Source organism: Astatotilapia calliptera, chromosome 7 (assembly GCF_964374335.1).
Source record: "Astatotilapia calliptera chromosome 7, fAstCal68.1, whole genome shotgun sequence".
Taxonomy (NCBI): Eukaryota; Metazoa; Chordata; class Actinopteri; order Cichliformes; family Cichlidae; genus Astatotilapia; species Astatotilapia calliptera.
In genome coordinates, this window is record NC_137428.1 from 1,867,906 (window position 1) to 1,889,782 (window position 21,877).

General features: G+C 46.7%; 2 protein-coding genes across 4 annotated transcripts in view; one reads left to right on the top strand and one right to left on the bottom strand.

Annotated features, from left to right (window-relative positions):
- Nucleotides 1-21,877, top strand: part of immp2l (inner mitochondrial membrane peptidase subunit 2) — a 215,565-nt gene that overhangs the window by 151,155 nt on the left and 42,533 nt on the right. The gene's annotated exons all lie outside the window — the stretch shown is intronic.
- LOC113025046 (leucine-rich repeat neuronal protein 3-like) lies at nt 881-20,091 on the bottom strand. Its single transcript, XM_026172418.2, has 2 exons — nt 19,807-20,091; nt 881-3,797 (listed from the first exon to the last, which is right to left on the bottom strand). Exon 2 carries the CDS (start codon nt 3,431-3,433, stop codon nt 1,331-1,333), a length of 2,103 nt encoding a protein of 700 aa, XP_026028203.2. The 5' UTR covers nt 3,434-3,797; nt 19,807-20,091; the 3' UTR covers nt 881-1,330.

Below are 21,877 nucleotides of genomic sequence, written 5' to 3' on the forward strand. Positions count from 1 at the left end.
ACCGCGTGGACTTTGTGAGAATGCCTCAGAGGCAAACCGTAGTAAAGGGTGCTTATTGCAACCAAAAGTGTCATCGAACAGCGCAAAGAGTAACTGTGCAGGTGTGCATGAAATTAAACTTGTTGTGCAAACCCAGATCTGGTTTAAAGGGCACTGCCCGTCCTCCCCTTCGTCCTGTTTAGGACTGAAACTACTTTATCCAGGGTGCCTAATCTCGCTCCTCCTCTGCAGTCAGCGTTGAGCACTTTACAAACGAGCCCGATAGTTGCTGAGCTGTTCCTGCGACGGCGGCGGTATCTCTCCAGGGTCGTGCCGGGAACGGGCCGGCATGGGCGCCACGTTCTTGCTGACCTACTCACTACCTGCCTCTAATGGGTCATATTTTAGCTCCTGTGGCGGTGACAAATGGGTGCGCTCTAAAAGCCCTGTCCAAGGCGCTGAAACTCGGTTGATCTATGACTGAGTCCCGCTGATAAATGCCTCCTATCAGTTTGTGCATGACGCCGATTCATCACCGCGCCGAGGTTTGTTCTGGGAATCCATATTGGATTTTTAATGAAAGAGAATATAATGCAATTCAAAGTCAGTGGGTTTGCCAATGCCCTCGCACTTTACACACACAGTCATTAAGGTGCACACACACATGCTTACGCACAAACAAACCATCTCTCTTGTCGTGCTGTTGAGATTGCATTGCATTTCCCTAACAGCGTTAAAGTGTCTGCCTTGAAGGGCGATCCCTGTAATTGTGTTTGTCTCCTGCAGACCTCACACACAAACTACACAAATGTCATCCACACAAAGTGGTGTTTGAATTATTTCGTGCCAGCGCACACATGCTTTGTTTTTTTTTATCTAAATTTCAAGAGAAAGATTGGAGTTATGACACTACACAGGTTTAATGAAAAATGTATTTCTTCATAAAATTGTTTACATTATAATCAGGTTTATTGTACACTAGGCTAACAAGTTTCTCTCTGCCATTATAAACTATCTTTGCTTAATGTAACACGGCAAAGAAAATGCTTTCTGCAGACGTCAAAGCTGCTTCGACAAGGTATTTAAGACGAGAAGAGTTCCTGTGCTGTGCTTTAGTCTGGCTGCACTGCATGAATGACCAGTAGCCGTGTGGATTATAGTCGCGATATCTGCCTGATTAAGCTATAATGACACGATTTCAGATAGAAAATAGTTTTTAGCCAGTTACGCAGGAGTATGATTTATCCGCTGCTGAAGTCCGCTCGTGGAAGGAGGGTTCGTAAACTGTCCAGTGTCCCTCACTCTGCATCCTCGCTTAATCCCAGAGCGCTGTTACATACAAGGACGCGTCTTACACAGAGTCATCCGTTAAGTCTATTACAGTTGCCGTCACCTTGATCCCAGACGCACCAAACTCAAGGAAAGAAGAAGACGAGGAACGAGTGCTGGCAATCAGCAGCGCTTCGGCTTGGTCGGCCATTAATTTCCTGTAAAACACCTGGCTGTGCAGGGACGTGTAGACGACAGAGCAAGCCGCAGCGACCACGATAAAACACGCAGCACAAGCAGCCATCGCCACAACGTCCCATTTGTGGGTCGTCTCCCTCGGGACTGCCGTCTCCTTTGTGGTCACATTGACGCAGTCCCTGCTGTATCCAGGCTGCGCTGACACCACCTCAACACAAACCTGGTAGCGAGTGGACGGCTGCAGCTGCTTGATGTGATACTCTTTGACATCAGCAGGAAGCCTGGCTGTAAATGGCATCGAGAGGCGGCGGCCCTCTGCTAAAATGGACCAGTTTAGTTGTGAAAGCAAAGAGCCTGTGCTTTCCCACGACACAATGACAGAATAGGACTGGACAGACATGATATATACATGTAAAAGTTGTTTCGAAGGCAGGGCAGTGTATCCGTTCACTGAAACGAGCACAGACTTTAGGTCTGCCCCGACGAGATTGTGGGCGACGCAGGTGTAAGAGCCAGCCTCCTGCTCCGTGGCATCGTAGATGTCGAAGGTTCCCTCTGGGTGCATGTAGTACTTATTGGAAATGCTGCCAGGTATGACCCTGACACCCGACGGTGTCACCCAGTAGATCTCGGGCTCTGGTTCTCCAAACGCCCGACAATGCAGTGACACTGAGCTCTCTTTGCTGATCTCAACTCGATCTGGGAGGCTCCCGGGTGAGATCAGGGGAAGGCAGATCTCCGTCATCTCCCTGAAGTGCACCTTTCGGACGTGCTGCCCTTGGTACTCTGGAGGTTCCACGCAGAACAGCGAGTCGGGCTCCATGAAGCGAACGGTGGTTCTGTTCGTGTTGACCCAGCGGATGACACAGTCACAGCGGATCGGGTTGCTGTGCAGGCTCACCTCTCGCAGGTTGGGCAGTGACTCCACGGTACTGCGATGAAGGCCGCTCAGGGAGTTGCTGTTGAGCATCAGAGTCTCCAGTCTGGGGAGCTTGTGGAAGGCCCGAGGGTGGATGTAGGACAGCCTGGGATTGTTTGTGGCCTCGATTTTTGTCAGTTCTGGCAGGTTGTTCAAGGCGAAACTGTCGATGGAGACCAGCTGAGGCATGCTGTTGATGCCGAGCTCTTTGAGGTGCAGCATGTCCATAAAATCACTTCTCTGGATTCTCTCAATCGGATTCTTATTCAAATCCAGAAACTTCAGGTTCTGAACTCTTGTCAGAGCTGCTCGGGGTACTCGATTAAGCAGGTTGTCAAAAAATGAGATGCTCTCCAAATTGTCGAGCCCGACCAGAGTGTCATCAGGAATTTCAGTCAAATTCATCCTGGCGAGCACAAGGCTTCGGAGGTTTGCCAAGGGCTTAAAGTTCATGTCTGACAGGTGAAGGATGGGATTTTCTCCCAGCATCAATATCTCCAGATTGGGGAGAGGCCTGAACCACTCGCTGTCGATGCTTGTCAGTCGATTGGAATTGAGATGGAGCCTCAGCAGCCTGCCCAGGCCCTGAAAAGCCCGGGAGCTAATGGAGAAAATCAGGTTGTGGTTGATGTAGAACTCCTGGAGGTTTGGGAGGGAAGCGAGGCAGCTGTCAGAAAGCTCCTGAACCCAGTTCTCCTCCATGTGGAGTGACAGCAGCTGGGGGAGAGACCCCAGACGAACATCGCTCACCGAGGAAATGTTATTCTGGGACAAGTCAATTTCAGTGATGTTGGCCAAGTAATCCAAACTTTTCTCCACATTAACAATGTTGTTCGTCTGCAGTAGCAGCACCTGTGTTTCTGAGGGGAGTCCCTGCGGTAGCGCCGACAGGCCCAAGTCATTACAGTCCACGGTGGTAGCCTCGGCGTAAATAGAGCTGGGAGAGAACCAGGGTCGTATCTCGCATCGACACAACGCGGGGCAACGAGCGGCCCCCTCGGAGGCCAGAACAAAAGCAGCGAGACACAGCTCAGCCAGCAAACAAGCCACAACTGCTGCCTCCTTCATCTTGGCCCCGTATTCCCTTCAGCCAGTAATTGGCCCTTATGGAGTCAGCTGTTAGCGGTGTTAACTTCACAAATAAAAGCTCATTTGTTACTCCAGCAAGACAGAGCGGATTTCTGCTGACGCCTGGTCCCCGAAGCTTTGGCCCCGTTGTCTTCCCACTCTTGGCAATGAGAGGCAACCTTTCAGCTCGGTGTGTGTCAGGTTGTCTCGCACGCTGTGATGTGTCAAGGTCGACGCGTCCTTCAGGGAGCGGCGCTGAGAAGCAGAAGGGCGGTGGAGGAGTGCTGAGGCTCTGGCTGGGGACGAATCACTCTGCCTTCCATCATTATTATCCTCCGTCGCTGTCACTGGTGGCAGTTTCCATCTGGGGAGACGGGAGAGAAAGAGAGACCGATATAAGACGCTGCTGTTGGGGAATGTTGAGAAACATTGCCTGGGATTACTACTTCAGAGTTACATCACAGTTTCTCTGTTAAGATGCAGTAACGTGGGTGGCTATTAGACAAACCCCAACTTTCAGTGAGGTGACCCGACCGCTGTTATTATGTATATTTTTGGATAAGTTTGAATGAGCACATTTCCACAGCTGAAGGGTGAAAGGCAGACAGGATGAAGTTTTTAATTTTCTGTCAAACATGGAGCTCTGAGATGATGCTTAAAAATGTTAATTCAAGAGGCAAAACAAGTCCTCGCTTCTTTCCCCTGTGTTGTAATTAACAGATTCTCGCCGCCCCCTGAACCGCTCCTCTGCTGTGAACAATGCAGCTGCGCACACTTATCAAATCACCCACACACAAAAACACAGCAGCCGCAGCTGATGCGCACAACCTCGAGGTGTTGTAGACCCACCACAACTATCTGTCGTGCAAGCTTGCCTGCGCCGCTTTCTGCCTAATTCATGAGACGCTGAATCAACGTTGTCGGTACAGGTGACAGGTCTGCAGCGAGCTTTGCCTATGTCGACTGCACGTATTGATGCTTTGATTAATTTGTGACCTTGAGTGCAGAAGCCACAGTCGAGTGTACAACAGTAGATGAAGCTGTCAGCGTGAGCTCGAGCAGCCGGCTGCTGATGAGGACGAGCTATGGCACTTCATGCATATATTAGCTTGTTTGTGGCGCTCTGTGCGTTCAGGTTTGCAGAACTGAACGTTGCTCTGTCACTTATTCTCGTTCCTCGTTTCTTTATCGTGTGCTCTTTTAGAAACCTTAAGTACTGTTCTGCACGATGGCTTTGATGGTCAAATAAATAGGTACATATTTTACGGTAATGTTATTTTTTAAAGTCATAAACGACCACTTGCAGTACCTTCACAGCCCACACGGGGCCTGCACTGGGAGCCGGTGACGTAGAGGCGTCGGGGCCAAACGCTGACATAATCGTATCGAAGTTACTTTGTATGAAAACAAAAGTTAACTTAAACTCAAAGCTCCCACTTCAGTTCAGCAGGAGAAGGCACTGGTGCAGAGTGACTGTTTATGTTGTCAAACATGAATGAAAACTAATCTGAAAATTCAAATCATGACTTTAATAATCCTGAATGTTACTGACAGATGAAGCAGGGAAGTGTTCCCGTGCAGCCATCAGGGTGGAGCTTCTCTGCCTGCATCCGTCTGTGTGCAGCAGCTCGCTCGGCTGAGCTGACAACGTTGGAACGAATGAATGGCATTGGAGCGGATGATGCCGTCATTCACCTCCTACATCGTTCCCTCGCTCACCTGGAGACCGCTGGAAGCACTGTGAGAATCATGTTCTTTGATTTCTCCAGTGCCTTCAACACTATTCTTCCCTCGGTTCTAAAGGACAAGCTGGTGAACTCTGGAGTGGACCATCACCTCACTACCTGGATCCTGGACTACCTCACCGACCGACCACAGTATGTGAGGACTCAGGGCTGTGTGTCGGACAGGGTCGTCTGCAGTACGGGGGCCCCACAGGGAACGGTTCTGGCTCCGTTCCTCTTCACCATCTACACTGCAGACTTCTCCCACAATTCCACCCAGTGCTTCCTGCAGAAGTTCTCTGATGACTCTGCAATAGTCGGCCTCATCACTGATGGGGACGACAAGGAGTACAGAGGTCTGACCCAAGACTTTGTGGACTGGTGCCAGCTGAACTACCTCCAGATCAACGCCAGTAAAACCAAGGAACTGGTGGTAGACTTCCGCAGGCACAAGCATTCTCCACTGCAACCACTGAACATCCAGGGTATGGACATTGAGGCTGTGGACAGCTACAGGTACCTTGGTGTTCATCTGAACAATAGACTGGACTGGACTCATAACTCAGACGCCCTCTACAGGAAAGGGCAGAGCAGGCTGTACCTGCTGCGGAGACTCAGGTCGTTTGGAGTGGAGGGCCCACTCCTGAAGACCTTCTATGACTCTGTGGTGGCTTCTGCTATCTTTTATGGCGTGGTCTGCTGGGGCGGCAGCATCTCTGCTGGGGACAGGAAGAGACTGAACAGGGTGATCCGAAGGGCCAGCTCTGTTCTAGGATGCCCTCTGGACCCAGTGGAGGTGGTGAGTGACAGGAGAACGGCGGCTAAGCTGTCATCCCTGATGGACAACATCTCCCACCCCATGCAGCAGACTGTGACAGCACTGAGCAGCTCCTTCAGTGGGAAACTGCGGCACCCACGGTGTGGGACGGAGAGATTTCGCAGGTCTTTCCTCCCCACTGCTGTCAGACTCCACAACAAAGACTTTAACTGATCAAGCACACACATCCATACATATGCAATAACACTAAGTGCAATAATCCTTTCTGTCATCGTTGTATTTTTACTCAGTTGTATATAGTATTTGTATTTGTATTCTATTTTTATCTTATTGTATATTTTTATTCTATTTTATTCTACTGTATATAGTATTTTATTTTATTCTATTCTGTACAGCTGTGTACTGTATTTATTCTTATTGTATTCTAATTTTTGCCTCATAACTTTTGCACTGTCCACTTCCTGCTGTGACAAAACAAATTTCCCACGTGTGGGACTAATAAAGGTTATCTTATCTTATCTTATCTTATCTTATCTTATCTTATGTGCTGATCAAGCACGTTCATTCAACGTGTAATTAGGCTGTATTGGACACTTATATTTGGACCGTCTGCCTTACGAGGCTCACTTCAAACTGCGATCATTCCTCGCTCGTCTCCGCTCATTAAAGCGCTCGCGGGCGTCCATCGCCCAGACAGCGAGCTGCTGTGCTGTATCTAACCTTACAGGATTATGTAAATGCCTCTTCACAGACACGGAAACAACAGCGTCGTGTATAGTATTTAGGTAACGACAGAACCGAGCTCTCTGCTAATGAAGCAAGCGTGGTAGGAATGTTAAACGGACGGTTTAATAGTGGATGTTTTCTCTTTCGGCTGGAGAGCGCGCTCTCGGGAGACGCCGCCGTACGCTGATTTAATTTCTCCTGTTTACCTCGGCAGTGCTCGCACACTCATTTCCCTCTTATTACTTAACTCTAAAAGCCCGCAGGGGCTTCTTTCATTTCCCCTTCCTGCACAAACACAGTTACATCAAATGGAGATCAGAGTGGTGCCGCTTTTCATCATGTGACAGTTTAAACGCCGTGATTGTTTTAGTTTTTATTGAAAGAGGAAGTGATGGAGATTCACTGTCCACTCTTTATGCAGTCACGTGTTTAAGGCGTCACTAATTTCACTGCTGTTAAAGTGTGAAGGCCTGCTCACTTACACACTTGCACCAATCGCTGTTTAAAGTAATCCTTCTTGATCTGTGGGTTTATTGTTTCAGCCCCGCCCCCTTTGAAGCCAGCTTGATTGGTTGTCTCAGTAACCATCTGAAGCAGAGCCTCCAGAGACGTTTTCAGTTTTCAGATTTAAAGTATGGACAAAGACTAAAACAGGATATTGTTTGTTTGCTTCACTTTGATTTGTTTAAGCTCACAGTAGAATTTCACAGTTTTATTCTTTCAAATCTATTTTTTCTCCACAGCTGGTGTTTGTGTTCAGTTCAGTTTAGTTTTGGCACACGGTGATAATCGTAGAGACGCCCAGTACAGAGTGATTGAACCTGAGTGTTTATAACAGTCTGAAGCTTCACCATCACCACTGGATCACTGTACATACACAGTACATATACATACACAGTACATATACAGTATAAATGCTGTACAAAGTATTTGACCCCTTCCTACTTTCTTTTTTGCATAGTTGTCGCACTTATCATATCAGACAAAAATGCCCAGAGCAAATAAAAATAAGTTTTTCAGTGTTTTCAGAGCCCTGACTTTCTCACACAGGGCAGGTTTGCGTAGTTTTGGTATATTAATAAATGAAAACATCACTAAAATCTGCATTTTGATGCTGATTTTATTTGTAATTTCCACCAGGTAAATTTAGGGAAATGAATCAAACTTTTAGTGACTCACAGTCTCAATAAAACCATCTGTCTCATGAGCTAAGACTGCTACTAAATTAACAATATTTCCTCTGCATTTCTGTTTTATTTTAGTTTTCCAAATTCCCCAAATCATTTGTTAACCACAGTAACCTTGGTCTGAACCACCCTACCAAGTGCTGCCAGTGCAGAAATAACTGGGAGGTGGATTTATACTGGAAAGAGAAACCATGTGCGGGGACAGGATTGTTATTTAGGTCAGTTTCATAATAGTTTGATATTGTTGTCACTAATCATACGTGCATATAAACTCAGAGGTTCACCAAACCTTTGTGAGATACTTGTTTTTAATATTCGACGTCTTTGGTAAATAAAGGAAATTCTTCCTTTGAATTCTGGAATAAAGAATCTTTTTGTGGACGAGTGTAACTGCTGTATTGATAAATTCAGTCACCTGTAGCTCTACACAGTTAATGGCACGACTAATGTTTCTCGTCCCGGGTTGAATCTTTCATTAAAGAGGAGTTTTCTGCTGCGACGGGCCTTTCGCAGTTTCTCCAACATGTTTAGCTGACGTGCAGGATCACTGCCCGCTGCACAGAAATGTCACGACCTCAGAAATTAGAGATTGTACTCTCCCCATTACTTTTCTTTGCCGGGAATAGAAGCGATTGCTGCTGAGCGCACGGCGCGATCCGGCTGCAGGACCTATTCTGGCTCACTCTTTGCCAGGGCAGCACTTAGGGAGAAAGACCCTCCCACTGTTGATAAAAGTATTTAGTAATGCATTATACGACCTGCATACAGACGTGGGAGCTGCTCTGTTTAACCCGGTGGGACTGCAGGCCTGGCCACTTTTTTTAAGTGCTGAGTATTGACATTTGGCGAATGGATTAAAGCAGCTCGAATGTGAAATATTTATGCATTTCTTATACAGCGGGGGGAGAAGCCAGGGGCCACAGCTCTTAGGGCTCCTCCGTCCTAATGTGGCAGACGTTTCATAAAGTGGTCCCAGTTCCCCATGTTTTATTCAGGACTCGCTGATACACACGGCTATCCGCAGCTCGCTGCTAACACCCTCCTCTGAGCTGCTGCTCCTGGAAATGTCTTAATTACATCTTTGGAGATAGATGTGAAAGCAAAAAACAAACTGACAGCCCACTGATTACACTGAATTTGTTTCTGCTGGTGGAACCTGATCGTAGTGGTGATGGTGACAAACTGCTCACCCAGAGGTTGACGTGCAACTTCCTGGCAACACGAATGCACAAGGTTGCCTGCTGAGAGGCAACCTGTCTCCAAACAGTCTGCCACCGATTGCTGACAGTTTAGCTTAAATGTTGCAATCAGTCAGAAGATAGCAGCTTACCACCTGTTCCTGTGTTCCTGGACCCAGTCGCTGAAGCATTAAAGCCATAATGTCTACTTTAAAGGGGTTCATTGCACACGGTTGTGTTGCAGCCTCCAGCCACTCTTTTTCCTCTGTGTAGCGTAAACCAACCAACAAACGGCAGAAAATCAAACGTCTGAAAAAGTATTTAAGGTGGTGGATGAACCGCATCAAAGCCCAGTACAAGATGAAAAATACATTTTTGGAAATGTAACTCGTGCAAAGCTACTCTAGGAAAGTCCAAAAATAAGAAGAACATGCCAAAGCAACAGGTGGCGATATGATTCTAACCGTGTAGAAATTGGCCAATCAGAAGCCTAGGAGCCTGGGAGGGAAAGAGTAAACAAAGATGGCGCGTAGAATCAGTCTTTCTAAGTGGAGCGACAGTAACTGCGTGTCTACATGGAAGTGTGTAAAACCTGCAGATAGCCTCTATCCGCCTTTGTTGAAATTCATCTCATGTAAACTTTAACGGCGTGTACGTGTGGACCGCATGCACAGACAAGGCTGCGTTTTTGGACTTGGCCTGAAACAGACAGAAAAGGAGCTCGTCATCATCTAATGTTAGCTAACAGGCTATGCTGTTGTTGCCATGCAGATATTTTGGGATATTAAATTTCTGTTACTGCTGCAACAGTAAATTCTTACTGCTCAGGATCTGCAGACACTTCCTCACAGTGAAACAGACATGTGAACGATGCATGGAGCTGCAGCTGCGTCACAGCATCGGTTTTCACAAACGCCTGATTGCAGATGTTGCTGCCAACAGCGGCACATCCAGTTTTTAGGTTTAGGGAGCCGTTACTTTTGCACGGTCACGATGGCCGCCTCGCTGATGAGAACGTGAAGCGTGGACATCTGAACATAAACATGACAAATGTGAACAGAGTGGAGCGAGCAGTGAGAATAAATAGGACAAATAAACAAGCGCTGACTCGTTCTTCGAATAAATGTTGCTGTGAAAGTGTCCAAAACACGAGGTGCACAATCATATAAATGAGTCTGTGTTTGCAGAATAAACTGTTTGCTTTCAAGTTTCTAATTAACACTTTTATTCACGGCACCGATGCACCCGGCCTTTCTTTTCTGTAGATTGCACATAAATAACTCTCCTCCCTGCAGACAGATAATCACCGTCAGATTCTCTCTCATCTTTATTAGCTGCTGTGTTTTCAGTCAGCTGCTTTGTCTCCACTCTGCAGGCGTCTGTCCTTGAGACCCTGGGCTAACACAAATGCCTTTAAGCAAAATGCTGAACACCCACCGGCTCTCTGTTTGCTGACCTCTGACCTCCCCGTGGGAGGGAGAAAACTACTGCAGTGTAAGAAAACCCCGTGAAATAAGCTCATCTGCTTTTTCCTTTCAAGGACATCTCATGCAGCAGACCTCGGTGTAAGCAGACGGTGACAGATTTATGATTTCTGCTGATTTATCACAGTTAATCGTCGTATTATCACAAACAGATTTCATGTTATACCCACTTCATAAATTGATAGCAGACTGCGTCTCGTTGCCACTTTAACGCCGTCTCCATGCACCAATGTGGCTTTGGAGACGGCGGCTCAGTGCGCGTGGTCGCAGACCCGGTCCTCGTCGAGTCAGCCATTTTTCAAATCAGACAAAGTAACAAGTGCTGATGTCACAACACCATCACCCCGGTAACGAAGGCCCAGCAGCTGCTGCACTTCCTCCGTCTCCTGAGGAAGAGTAACCTGGACCAGGACCTGCTGCTGGCCTTCTACAGCTCCTCGGTGGAGAGCGTGCTCCCCTCCTGCCTGATGTTTGTACTCAGGGGCCACGACTGAGAGCAGGAAGGCTGCACAGAGGGTCATTAACACCACCCAAAACACTGGCTGTGCCCCCCTGGAGGCCATCACCACATCCTCCTGTCTCAGGTAAACCAGGGCCATGACAGGTGACCCCTCACACCCTGCCCACCAACTGTTTGAGCCACTGCCCTCTGGTGGGCGCCTCTGGTCTTCCACACCTCCAGACTCACCAGCAGTATTCCAGCATTTCTGGGCCAAATACGATGAGTTTGATTTAGAGATACAATGACTGCAACGCTGCAAAGGGACAGAAGGTGGAGCCTTCTCATTTTTTGTTGCGTTAGAGTGGAGAAATTTACGCTGGTGGAGATTCTGCACATTTGATGAACAGTTGTATGAGACCTGACATGTTAGCTCGATGTCTAGGACTAAGACTAAAGGACGACTCACAAACACACTCAGGGAGCTCTCTGGGGTTCAAGCCGTCACCCCTCCTTTCACTGCCTGACACCAAAGCCAACGAGCCGGGGATGAACCTGCTGCATTTAGAGGCAAAAAACTAAAGACGACAAGTTCGTAAAGTTTCCTGAGAAACTTCAAGATGTACAGAGTGCAGCGAGAATTTCAGGGAGGGAAACACTCATCAGTTTTGAGGACAGTTGATCCTGGATGAGTCTTTATGGATCTTTCAGGACTTCTGCTTAGTCCATAGTCGGTTGTGGTAGATTTGATCACAGCAGCAGAAACGATGTGGAAATGCTAACCAAGGAGAACCTCCAGGACTGTTTCCAGCCGAGGTCTCTGGAACGTTCTGCCAATGCACACCATGACCATGACTATGCTGTTGGCATTTTCCTCCTTTAGACGATTTGTACCCGAAAACAAAACCAGGGGTTTCAAATCCTCAGAGCTAAAGAGGTAGCACCTGAACATGCTGGAAAAGTGCATCCATGTCTCCACCGTCACAGCACTCACCTCGCCTGAGAGCCACCCCATTGTCATCCCAGGCAGGTGATTGGCTAATCGTCCTTTCCTCACCCTACTCTTTTTGCACTGTGAATCACTCAAAGAAAGGACTCGACTTTCAATAAAAGCATCTTTGAGAGGCGAGCTGTCCAGAGACACGTGACGAATGATTACAGCAGGAAAAGCTGTTTCTCGTGGCACCCGAGTTCACCTTTGAAGACGGATTTTGTTTCTGGGAAATAAAACACTCCGTGCTTCGTGTAGTAAAAGCGATGTTTTTTCCTGTGCTTTCTGCCGAGCGGCTCCTGTTCTAATAAACCTTAAGATCGTTAATGATAGAACGTCTATTTAAAAAGCTGCTGATCCTACTGCGTAGTTACGTCTCTATGTGATGGTGAGGCCGGCTGCAATCTGGACGTATATAAAAGCAGCACACACTGTATACACGGGCGCACACAGACTCAGGTTGCTGTGTTGGATCTTCCATCTGTGCTGTTTGTTCTGGGATAGCTCTGTTTTTCTTGATCTTCCCTCTGCAAAGAAATCTCTGTTTGGTCTCCTCTGGTTCAGCAATTTCAGACATTAAATGGTGTTGACAGGAAGTGGCCGGTCATATTCGGGCCCATCTGTTAAGTGATGGATTAACTGGTGTAGCTGGGAGGTGTGGAGCTGTTCTATGTGGTTAGGATTCATTAGACCAACGTTGTTTTTTAAGGCATTGTATATTATTATTGTCTTGTTCCTTGAGACATTTTAAGTGCTGTTAATCAGCCAGATGAAAATAATGCTAACAGTAGCAGCACTGCTCTTGGCTTGCTTGTCTCCAGTACTACCTTATACACTCTGATAGGGTTTGCTGGTATTATCAACATGTTTTTAACCTAAAACCATCATCTTTTCTCAAATCTAACAAACAGCAAGCAAAAAAAGAAGCCCTTAAGTGCCAGAAAATGCAGTACCTCTAATGTCCACTAGAGGCTCCAACAGTGACAGTCCCCATAAACTCTGATGTCCAGCAGAAATAATCCTGTTTACAGCCACAGAGAGGCAAATGCTGCCATTAAGGCCTGAAAGCGTGTGAGAGCCATCTTTTATATACAAAGATAATAATAATGTCCTCATCAAAAGTCCTGAAGAGGAAGGTATTATCACAACTCCAGCGATACAGGACAGTCCGGTGCAAATTTATGAATTTCCAGCATCTAGGACAGAAAAGTTACTGGAAGGACGTCATGACATCAGCCCCTGCTTTGTGATCTGTGCTTTGAAGAAAGAAAGAAAGAAAGAAAGAAAGAAAGAAAGAAAGAAAGAAAGAAACTCCATCCAGCAGCGAGTGACCAATGGTGGAGCCAATAAAGGTGCTCTACTAATGCAATAAAAATAAAAACTTTAGCAAGAGAAGCTCTGAAATCCTTAAAACAACTGCATAAAAAGCTGGAGTGTGTACTTCTGCACACATTTAGTCTCTCGAGCTTCGTGGATGTCTTAAAACAAAGTCTGAATGCCTGTATTCTGTTGCCTTCATGCACGGGACAGTCATTCAAACCCGAGACCGTTGTTAGGGTAATGTGACACATACAGCGGCGTCGCTTCATCTTTTTTTCTTTACCTGACATGAGTCAGCGCTGCGGTAATCCTGTGCAATTCACATTGATTTATATCAAATTAAGGATGGTCCTAACAGTGACAGAGAAACGACCTCAAAAAGCAGCAGACTGTCAGAGTTCTGGACTTTGGGGATCATTTAGAGCCTTTCTGTTAATTATTGTCATGTTTCTGAGTTTATTTGGTTTATCCTCACAGCGGCTGCTTCCTGTGTTTTGTCTCTACTTTAACTTCTCGCTCTGACTGATTGGGTTAATTGTCTCCCCGTGTGTTTTGGTTTTTTTTCCCGGAAGTAAAGCTGAGTTTGGAGTTCACTCCCCATCTCCGGAGTCCAAACGCCACCTGCCGCACAGCAATATGATTCCCAAAGTTTAGTTTCTTACGTGGGAACAAGAGCGACTCGATTAGAGAAACAAAACTAAATGTCACTACATGATCCATTTTAATTATGCTTTTTGTCATTTCCATAAACAGAAATGGTAACATTTGTTGCCCAGTTAAAAAATACGGTGAAATAAATTCACACTGAAAATTCCTTCAGTTGAATCCTTGGACTGTGTTTTTACAGACATGTTAGTGCACTGTCCTTTAGCTCCGGCTGCAGCGGTATTAATACTCCCACACTTGTTTTTCTCTTCTAAAGATTTATAAAAGTCCTCAAATCTGTACAGAAATTCTGGAAATTCTTAGTTGCATAAAACCTTTTTGTCGTAGGAAATGTGCAGTAGCACTCTCTGCTATCCTGAAAACTTGATCGGTCCTGTAAGAGGATTCTGTAAAAGACTGAAAACTGAATGAAACTTCGTCGTTTGGATCAGAAGACTCGTTTTCGATCAGCCTGCAGCTTCGCTCTGATCGACCCGACTCATTATCAGCAGCTCGGGTTAGCAGCAGACAGCGAGACACGAGCAGAACAGTGTGTACCGGTTTCCTGTATTTCCTCTTTTTACTTTAATTGATTTCTGTGGGTGTTATTGGCACGAGACGGGGAAGACGACGTCGCCAAAACATCCAGATAAGATCCGAATTCCCGCATTAAATCCCCCGTTCCCTCCCTTCTTTCTCTCCTCCCTCCGTTTGCCATTGATTTACGATTAAACCCATCCCAAGCGAGGCTCGTCCGCCCATTTATCCGCTCCCCCTCCTTCTGCACACGCTCCTTGTTAGCATCACCAACATTAGAATTCACACTTAGCCTCCACTCCCACGAGTCGCACTTCTCTCTTTAATCAGCAGCCAGTCTTGCTGTTAATTACCCTCACAGTCACATGCATGTGGAGCACGTAAACACAGGCGGGTTAACAGCCTGACCTCTGTTTGTCAGCTGACGACGGTACATGTGTAATGCTAACCATCTCCTGTGTGTTCAGTGCGGAGGAGGCAGCAGCAGATGGGTTCTTATATCGACTCTGACAGGTCGCTAGATACAAAGCTGATGGTGCTGCACTACATTTCAGACTGTTTCATGTGTGGCTCGATGCTGGCGGATGGTGGGCAGGGCCGTGGGCTGCGGATGCCCGGGAAGATCGAGCAAATACTAAAGCAGAATGTTGGCGAGCGGCGTGAAACTGTTGATTCTACTCGCAAACGCTGTCACAGCAGAACCTGTTCTAATCGCCCTGCCGTGAACTTTAACCTCTGCCACGCTGACCGAGGCTTGTGCACGCTCCTGGGTTTGGGGTACATTTGCTGGGACGTCCAGTCCCGGGAATACTGGTGACTGTCTTCACGTGGGAATAATCTTTCCCACTGGAATTGTTTGGATTCATATCATTTTTTCAGTATTTTAGGAATAAAATCAGTCAATAAATCAGGCGGTGCTAGATGAATGATAGATGAGCAAACCTCTCAGTCCAAACCTCCAGAACACAACGTGTCCATTTATGTGACACGTTGAACTTTTCCAGCTCAGAAATCTGAACGATGGATAAAGCCGGGTTCGAAATTCCTTTTGATTTGGAGTCAAAGGTTTTTACAGAGGGGCTTCTGGGTATTTTGATCATTTCATGAAATCCATGAAGTCCATTTCCTCCATGCGTCTGTCTGAGTCAGGCTCGGAGCGATGTAGGAACAAACGTTTAAACCTCCAGAATGCCGACAGGAGGAAATCACGTGGACCTTATCGTTCACCTCCCCACGTGGGAAAAATTAGTTTCGGTTATGGTGACACGTTTCCGTCAAACATTTTACACGCTGATCCTTTTTATTATTTAATAAATCAGCAAATGTTCTCAAGAAGACGTCGGGCAATTTTCCCGTGTTTCAGGAGTTAAACGCTCCGCAGATCTGTGTGATTTATGATTCCCTCGAGCCCGGAATAAAAGTGAAAAGTTTGGTGGGTGTCAGCGGTGCTGAAGTGGAGATTTGTGGCCTCTAACGTTATGGTTGTAAATTACAGACATTTTTATTGCAAAACACATGTTAGTGGTGAAAATCCATCAACTAACATCACCATGAAACTTCCCCAGCTGATGCATAAAGACTGGTGTGTCTACATGTGCAGAAATACTCATTCTGTAACAGCATATGTGCTCATCTTGGTCATTAGTGAGCTATGAAGTAATAATGAAGCCAGGAAATGATGTGTGCATGCTTTAACGTGTCAGGTAGCTGAAGGTCGCGGGTCATCTTCATCTACCTGAGATGCTCTGAGTGCTGATTACACCCCGTCCACCGCCCTGACCTCCTCGCCTGCTCTGGCCTCGACTTTGAAGCGCAGAATCAGCAGATGTGAACGGGCTCCAGCTTCAGCAGCAGCTTACTTCACGTTTGATGCTGGAGTGAGTCTTTGACAACGATGGGCCGGGAAGCCACAGTGATGCTGCTTTGTTTCCCTGAGGAGAATTCTGGAATATCACCAGTAAAGACAAAACGACTCTAAAGGAATTTTTTGGCATCTCGTCGTCGACGGGAGGCTCGGCAGAGGAGATTACGTCTCTCGGAAACATCTCCCCCTCGTTGTGTTTTGTCTCTCGGCGTGAACGCGTACGAGGAAACTTCGCTTTATTGTCCGCTCTCAGCACCACGGTGTCTCTGTTTCTGTTCAGCTCAGCGCTTCATTTTTGAAACAACCTCCAAACAATGAGCCCGATTTCCAGCATGGGGAGAAGAATCAAGCAAACATGATTAGCGCTGATTTGTGTTGGGCAAGTTTTATTCCGCAGCAATATCCTGATGTATTAACCGATGCAGACATGTTGATTTTCCTGGCGGCGCTGCGTACTGCACAAGTGGTTTAGTATAGATAGTATAAGAGGCCCAAATCCATTTATGAACACGGCCACAATGAGAGAGGGCCAAGAATACATCGTGATTCATGTGACAAATGAGTTTCTATCACCATTTGTTACAGACTGCATTTGTTTTTCGGGAAAAGTCCCCCTCAAGCATCGATCTGAGAAATGGAGTTTCCAAAAAATGATGAATCTCATACAAAGTTTCAGGCAGAGCTGCAGCAAACGCTACTCTCCTACACCTGAGAAAGATGCTAATATCTGCCAGACACGTTGAAATGCAAAGAAATGCATAGAAGAAAACAAGCAGCAGCTTAACTTTCAACTTTTTCTTCCAGCTGAATTTAATTCTGCCAAAAACAAAAGAAGCAGCTGAGTGTAGAATTACGCCGAGCGGCCGTGGCCCACTCAGACCTTTAATCACAGCTCTGATTAACACACCAAACTAAGATGAAGTGTTTTCTTCTCTGTGATTTATGTTGATTTTCTCGTTAACAGCTTTCCTTTTGACACCAGCAGGAAGCTTTAATTTCAGTTCGGGGGCTTTATTGTATTAGTTGTGACTTTTTTTGAGCCTACATATGTTTTTATAAATATTAATTATATTATGAAACAGCAGAAAATATTTGATTTATCGACCCCAAACACATGTAGTAACATGAGGGAGCTCTAGTGGGCAGCAGACTCCACTTTGACAATCACCAGAGACCTGAGAACCGGGATGTCCCCCACGGGTTTTAGACGTCTCACTGTCGCAGTTTTAGCCGCGGCCATGTTGGCGTTTTAGAGCTCGAGGTGACCATATTTGGTATCATTTGATCATAACCTCATAGTAGCCACATTATTGGTCACATGATGTCATTAAAAGGCTCCAACAGCACAAATGCGGTCAAGGCGTCCAGTTCAGGAGCTAGCCGAGGTCAACCCTAGCAGCTAGCAGCTGTACACCTGTAAGCCAAAGAAGCCACGCCCCCCAGCAAGCTTTGACCATATGTAGCCCCGTTATCTACAAAACATCTAAACTTCTTCTTGAAGGTCTCCTGGACGCCCGTGTGGGACTTTCTCTTTATTTATTGATTTGAATAAAACACTAATAATAGAACAGTGACGTTCTCGTGCAGTAATGTGATTCACTGCTTTAGCCTCTGGTGGCCGTTAGAAGAACTGCAGTTTTTGGCACCTTTTAAATTTTACTTCTTTTTGTTCTTTTTTCTGAATGAACACGGTCCTGCGGAGCTGGAGCCAAAGAACAGCACATTTCCAGCAAGCCAATCGGCAAAGTGGTGCAAATGTAGATAATGAGTGTTCGTATGTGCGCTGTGTAACCGCTCAACTGGAGTTGCATGGGTCGTTCAACCTGCAGGAAACTGAGTTGCTGTGTAACGGTTTCATGCTGTTCATTCCCACACGTGAAGTCTTAAATACGCATTTTAAGTACGTGCGCGCCGTCCACTAGATGGAGCTCGGTTTAAGCTGCAGCTCTGGATACGTGAAAGCTTAGATGATGTTTATCATTATTGTGACCCGGTTTACTGGAAGGTTTTTTATTGTTTCTGTGAGATGTCGTTTAAACACATGGATATAGAGTTCAGCACTTCGTAATTATCCTTTTGTTACTGGTTAGACTTAAGCGTATTTAAAGTAATAATTATGATTCCTAATGAGTCTGTGATCAATTTGCATGTTTGATGGACAAACTGAATGTTAATGCCTAAAATCCAGATTAACTGTCGGTGCTTTCAGAGAATGAGAGGATGGGACTTTATCCCATCAGGAAAAGAGAGAAGACAACATGTAGTTTGTGCTGTGAAGTTGGGGATTCCCGTAATGATAAGAGTGCAATAAGTCCCCACAGAATAATTAACTCTGAGCTGCGTGGCTCCCTTAAAACATGTGATTGTGATAAATGGGTCCAAACGTGCTTGTGTTTGTCCTCCTCCTCCTCACACAGGGACGGAGTCTCCGGTTTAAAAGACCTGCTGTCATTATTTAATTAGGAGGATTATTCCAAAGTGACTTAGCACTGTTATTGTCAATTAAATCAAAATAATAGGCTATTTTGCTCATGCAGTCTAATCAGTCCAAATGTGCTGCGAACCCTCTGAGAAATCACGCCATGAAAATTGAGGATGAACGTTGACGTATCAGTCTTGGAGCTCCGGAGAGGGCTGCGTCTTTAAAGTGTCCACGGCCGACGCTCCGAGCCTGACGCTGCTGCATGTTGACGTGAGGAAACTGAGCTTCGGCGTACTTGACCCCTGTTTAGCCGGGCAGGGGGGAGAAGTGCTGATTTCAGTCTGAGCACTTAAAGACGCCTCCGTGCACTGCTGCTTATTATGAAGGAGGCTTAAATACAGCGGGAGTGAGGAAGGAGGAAGGAGGGAGGCAGAGAGGGGCTGAGGTTCTGGCAAATTAGGCAGGCGGTGGTGGAGATCACCCCACAGCCAATCCTGTGACCCCTCTTTCTCTCCTGACTCACGTCGCCACACCGCACGCTGGCATCGGCTGCCAGTCCACGGCGGCTCTGACGAGAGCCGACGAAGCCCGGGACGCTTTCGCCTCATTGGGAAGTGTCCCGGCGGCTCGGTTTCCTGAGGGGACGGTTGTAGCTTTCGCGTGTTATCACGAGTCTTTCCTGCTTCTCGTCACTTTGAAAAGACACAAAGCTCCCCCGCACCCGCCCTTCCCGTTATCCAGGCTTGTTGCACACTCTGCCTTTCTCTGACTTCAGGGATGAACCTGTGGAGTGACACTGACAACACCGTGTCCCCTCACGCTCCACTGCAAGACACCAAAGTGACAAAACGCGAATAGCGACTAAAGTGACGAGGCGTCCTCGCACCCCTCCGGAACGAGAGAGAAAAAAATCCCCCAGCCCTGTTTTCCTATTCCCCTCAGCTGTCAGAACCGCAGGCTGAGTCGCCACAGCGCTCAAGGACTACCGCAGTCCTGACAACGCACACACACAAACACACAATCACACGAGTACACGGACACATTCCCGAAAAACCACACACAGCAATCAAACACTCACCAACAGAAAGTAGGAGCTGCATCCATCACATCCCGTGCACCGCGCAACAGCAGATGGACGGCAGGTATTCCTGGCATGGTTGCAGCGCCGCGGAGTGTGTGTGTGTCAGTGTGTGTGTGTGTGTTTTATTTAAGGCATGCAGTGCTGCATTTTAACATCCAGCAGAAGCAGCTATTTTCTTGTTTTCCTCGAGCATCTCCAAGAACAAACGTCTTCTCTCTTTGGCTCTCCACAGCGACAGAGATGTGGAGAGAGGAGGGAGGGGGGGCGAGCGAGAGACACTCATACAGAGAGAGAGAGAGAGAGAGAGAGAGAGAGATCAGGAATTAAATAGAGAGAGAGCAACAGAGAGACACTGAGAATGAGTGATCCTTCCTCTCCTCTGCTGTTGGAGAGGAGATCATCCATCACTCTATTACACACACACTCCATGAATGCGCACACACACACACACACACACACACACACACACACACACACACACACACACACACACACTCCAGCTCCCCTGGGAACTGCCAATGAGTGTTCGCCTTTGAAGCTGTGGATGAATCTGATTGGTTTAGCAAGCTGCCTGTCAGTCATGATCCCCTGTATCCCCACGGCAACGGAGAGGAGGTGGTGATGGAAAGGGGGTTTGGGGTGGAGTGGGTGGGTAGGAGGAATTAGAGACAGAATCTGTGGAAGAGAAGGATGGACGACAGGGTGAGCTGGTGAGGAGGAGAAAAAGATGGAAGATGATGAAAAGTAGAGACCAGAGGAGGAACAGGTGGAAGAACAGGCATGAAGGAGGAGGAAGGTGAAGCACCGTCAGCCTGCCTGGGAGGGGTCGTAGTGCAAGTCACAAAGGTCCAACAGGCACAGGCGAGGGTAATTCACAGACTGTATATAAAAGATGGGCATTGCACCAAGTCTGAAGAGTTTAGCTTCTCTGGAAGTGCTTTACACCTGCATTCTTTCTTATGACCAGCAGGGGGCGGCTCCTCCGATTGCACAAAGAAGTCTGACTGCATAAAAGTCGAACCTCAGCTCAGTCGATCTGGGGCCTGATGATCTTATGGCCTCATTAAACATTTCAACTCTTATTGAATACAACCTGTCCATCCATCACAGGTGGAGCGGAAATGCCCAGACATCCCTCACAGTCGCAACCAATCCACATCTGAAAGTTCGGCAGCTCCAGACAAACGACTGCAGAGATGTGGGGAAAGCGATTTGGTTCGAGGACTCGTGTTTCACAAGATTCTTTAAATGTGGCCTGGAAATGTTGAGGAGATCCAGTTTGTCAGTCATGCTGCAGTGTGCATTTCACCTGCACCGTTTGGCTCCACCTTAAAGGGTTGAGGATCACAGCTGTGCAAAAAGTTAATAAGTGGTCATCTTTATAGTAAACCTTTCCCTCTTCCATGTCCAAAGGACACGAAGGTTACTAAATGCTTAGATGCAAATGACGTAACTCATAAACTACTAGAGACTTGGCATCGGTGCCACATGGTGGTCCGACTACCCGTTTAAATCGATCATGCAAAACATTTCACCTGCACGGCTCATTTCCAACAAACAGTTATTTAATTCAATTCAGTGTTATTTGCACAGCGCCAAATCACAACAACAGTCGCCACAAGGTGCTTTATATTGTAAGGTCGACCCTCCAATAATACATACAGAGAAAAACCCAACAATCATATGACCCTCTATGAGCAAGCACTTTGGCGACAGTGGGAAGGAAAAACTCCCTTTTAACAGGAAGAAACCTCCGGCAGAACCAGGCTCAGGGAGGGGCGGGGCCATCTGCTCTGACCGCTTTGGGCAGAGAGGTCTTTACATGCTCTATATTTGGTACTGTTGCAGACTTGCATTTTTTAAAATGAGTTTTATTTTGATATCCATCCTTTGCTGTTATTGAATAACACCAAGAATATCCAGTTCATTCATTGATTGTACAATTTTTTTGCCACATAGTTGGTGTAAGAACACTTTCAAATTAAATGATCTCTCCAAACTTTAAACATAAAAACATGTTATGAATCAGCAGGTTCAGCTACAAACGTTTGCTCTAAGACTTTGTATG

Bases quoted from the DNA above. Each gene is read 5' to 3' on its own strand.
- LOC113025046 (XM_026172418.2), bottom strand. From the start codon at position 3,433: ATGAAGGAGGCAGCAGTTGTGGCTTGTTTGCTGGCTGAGCTGTGTCTC.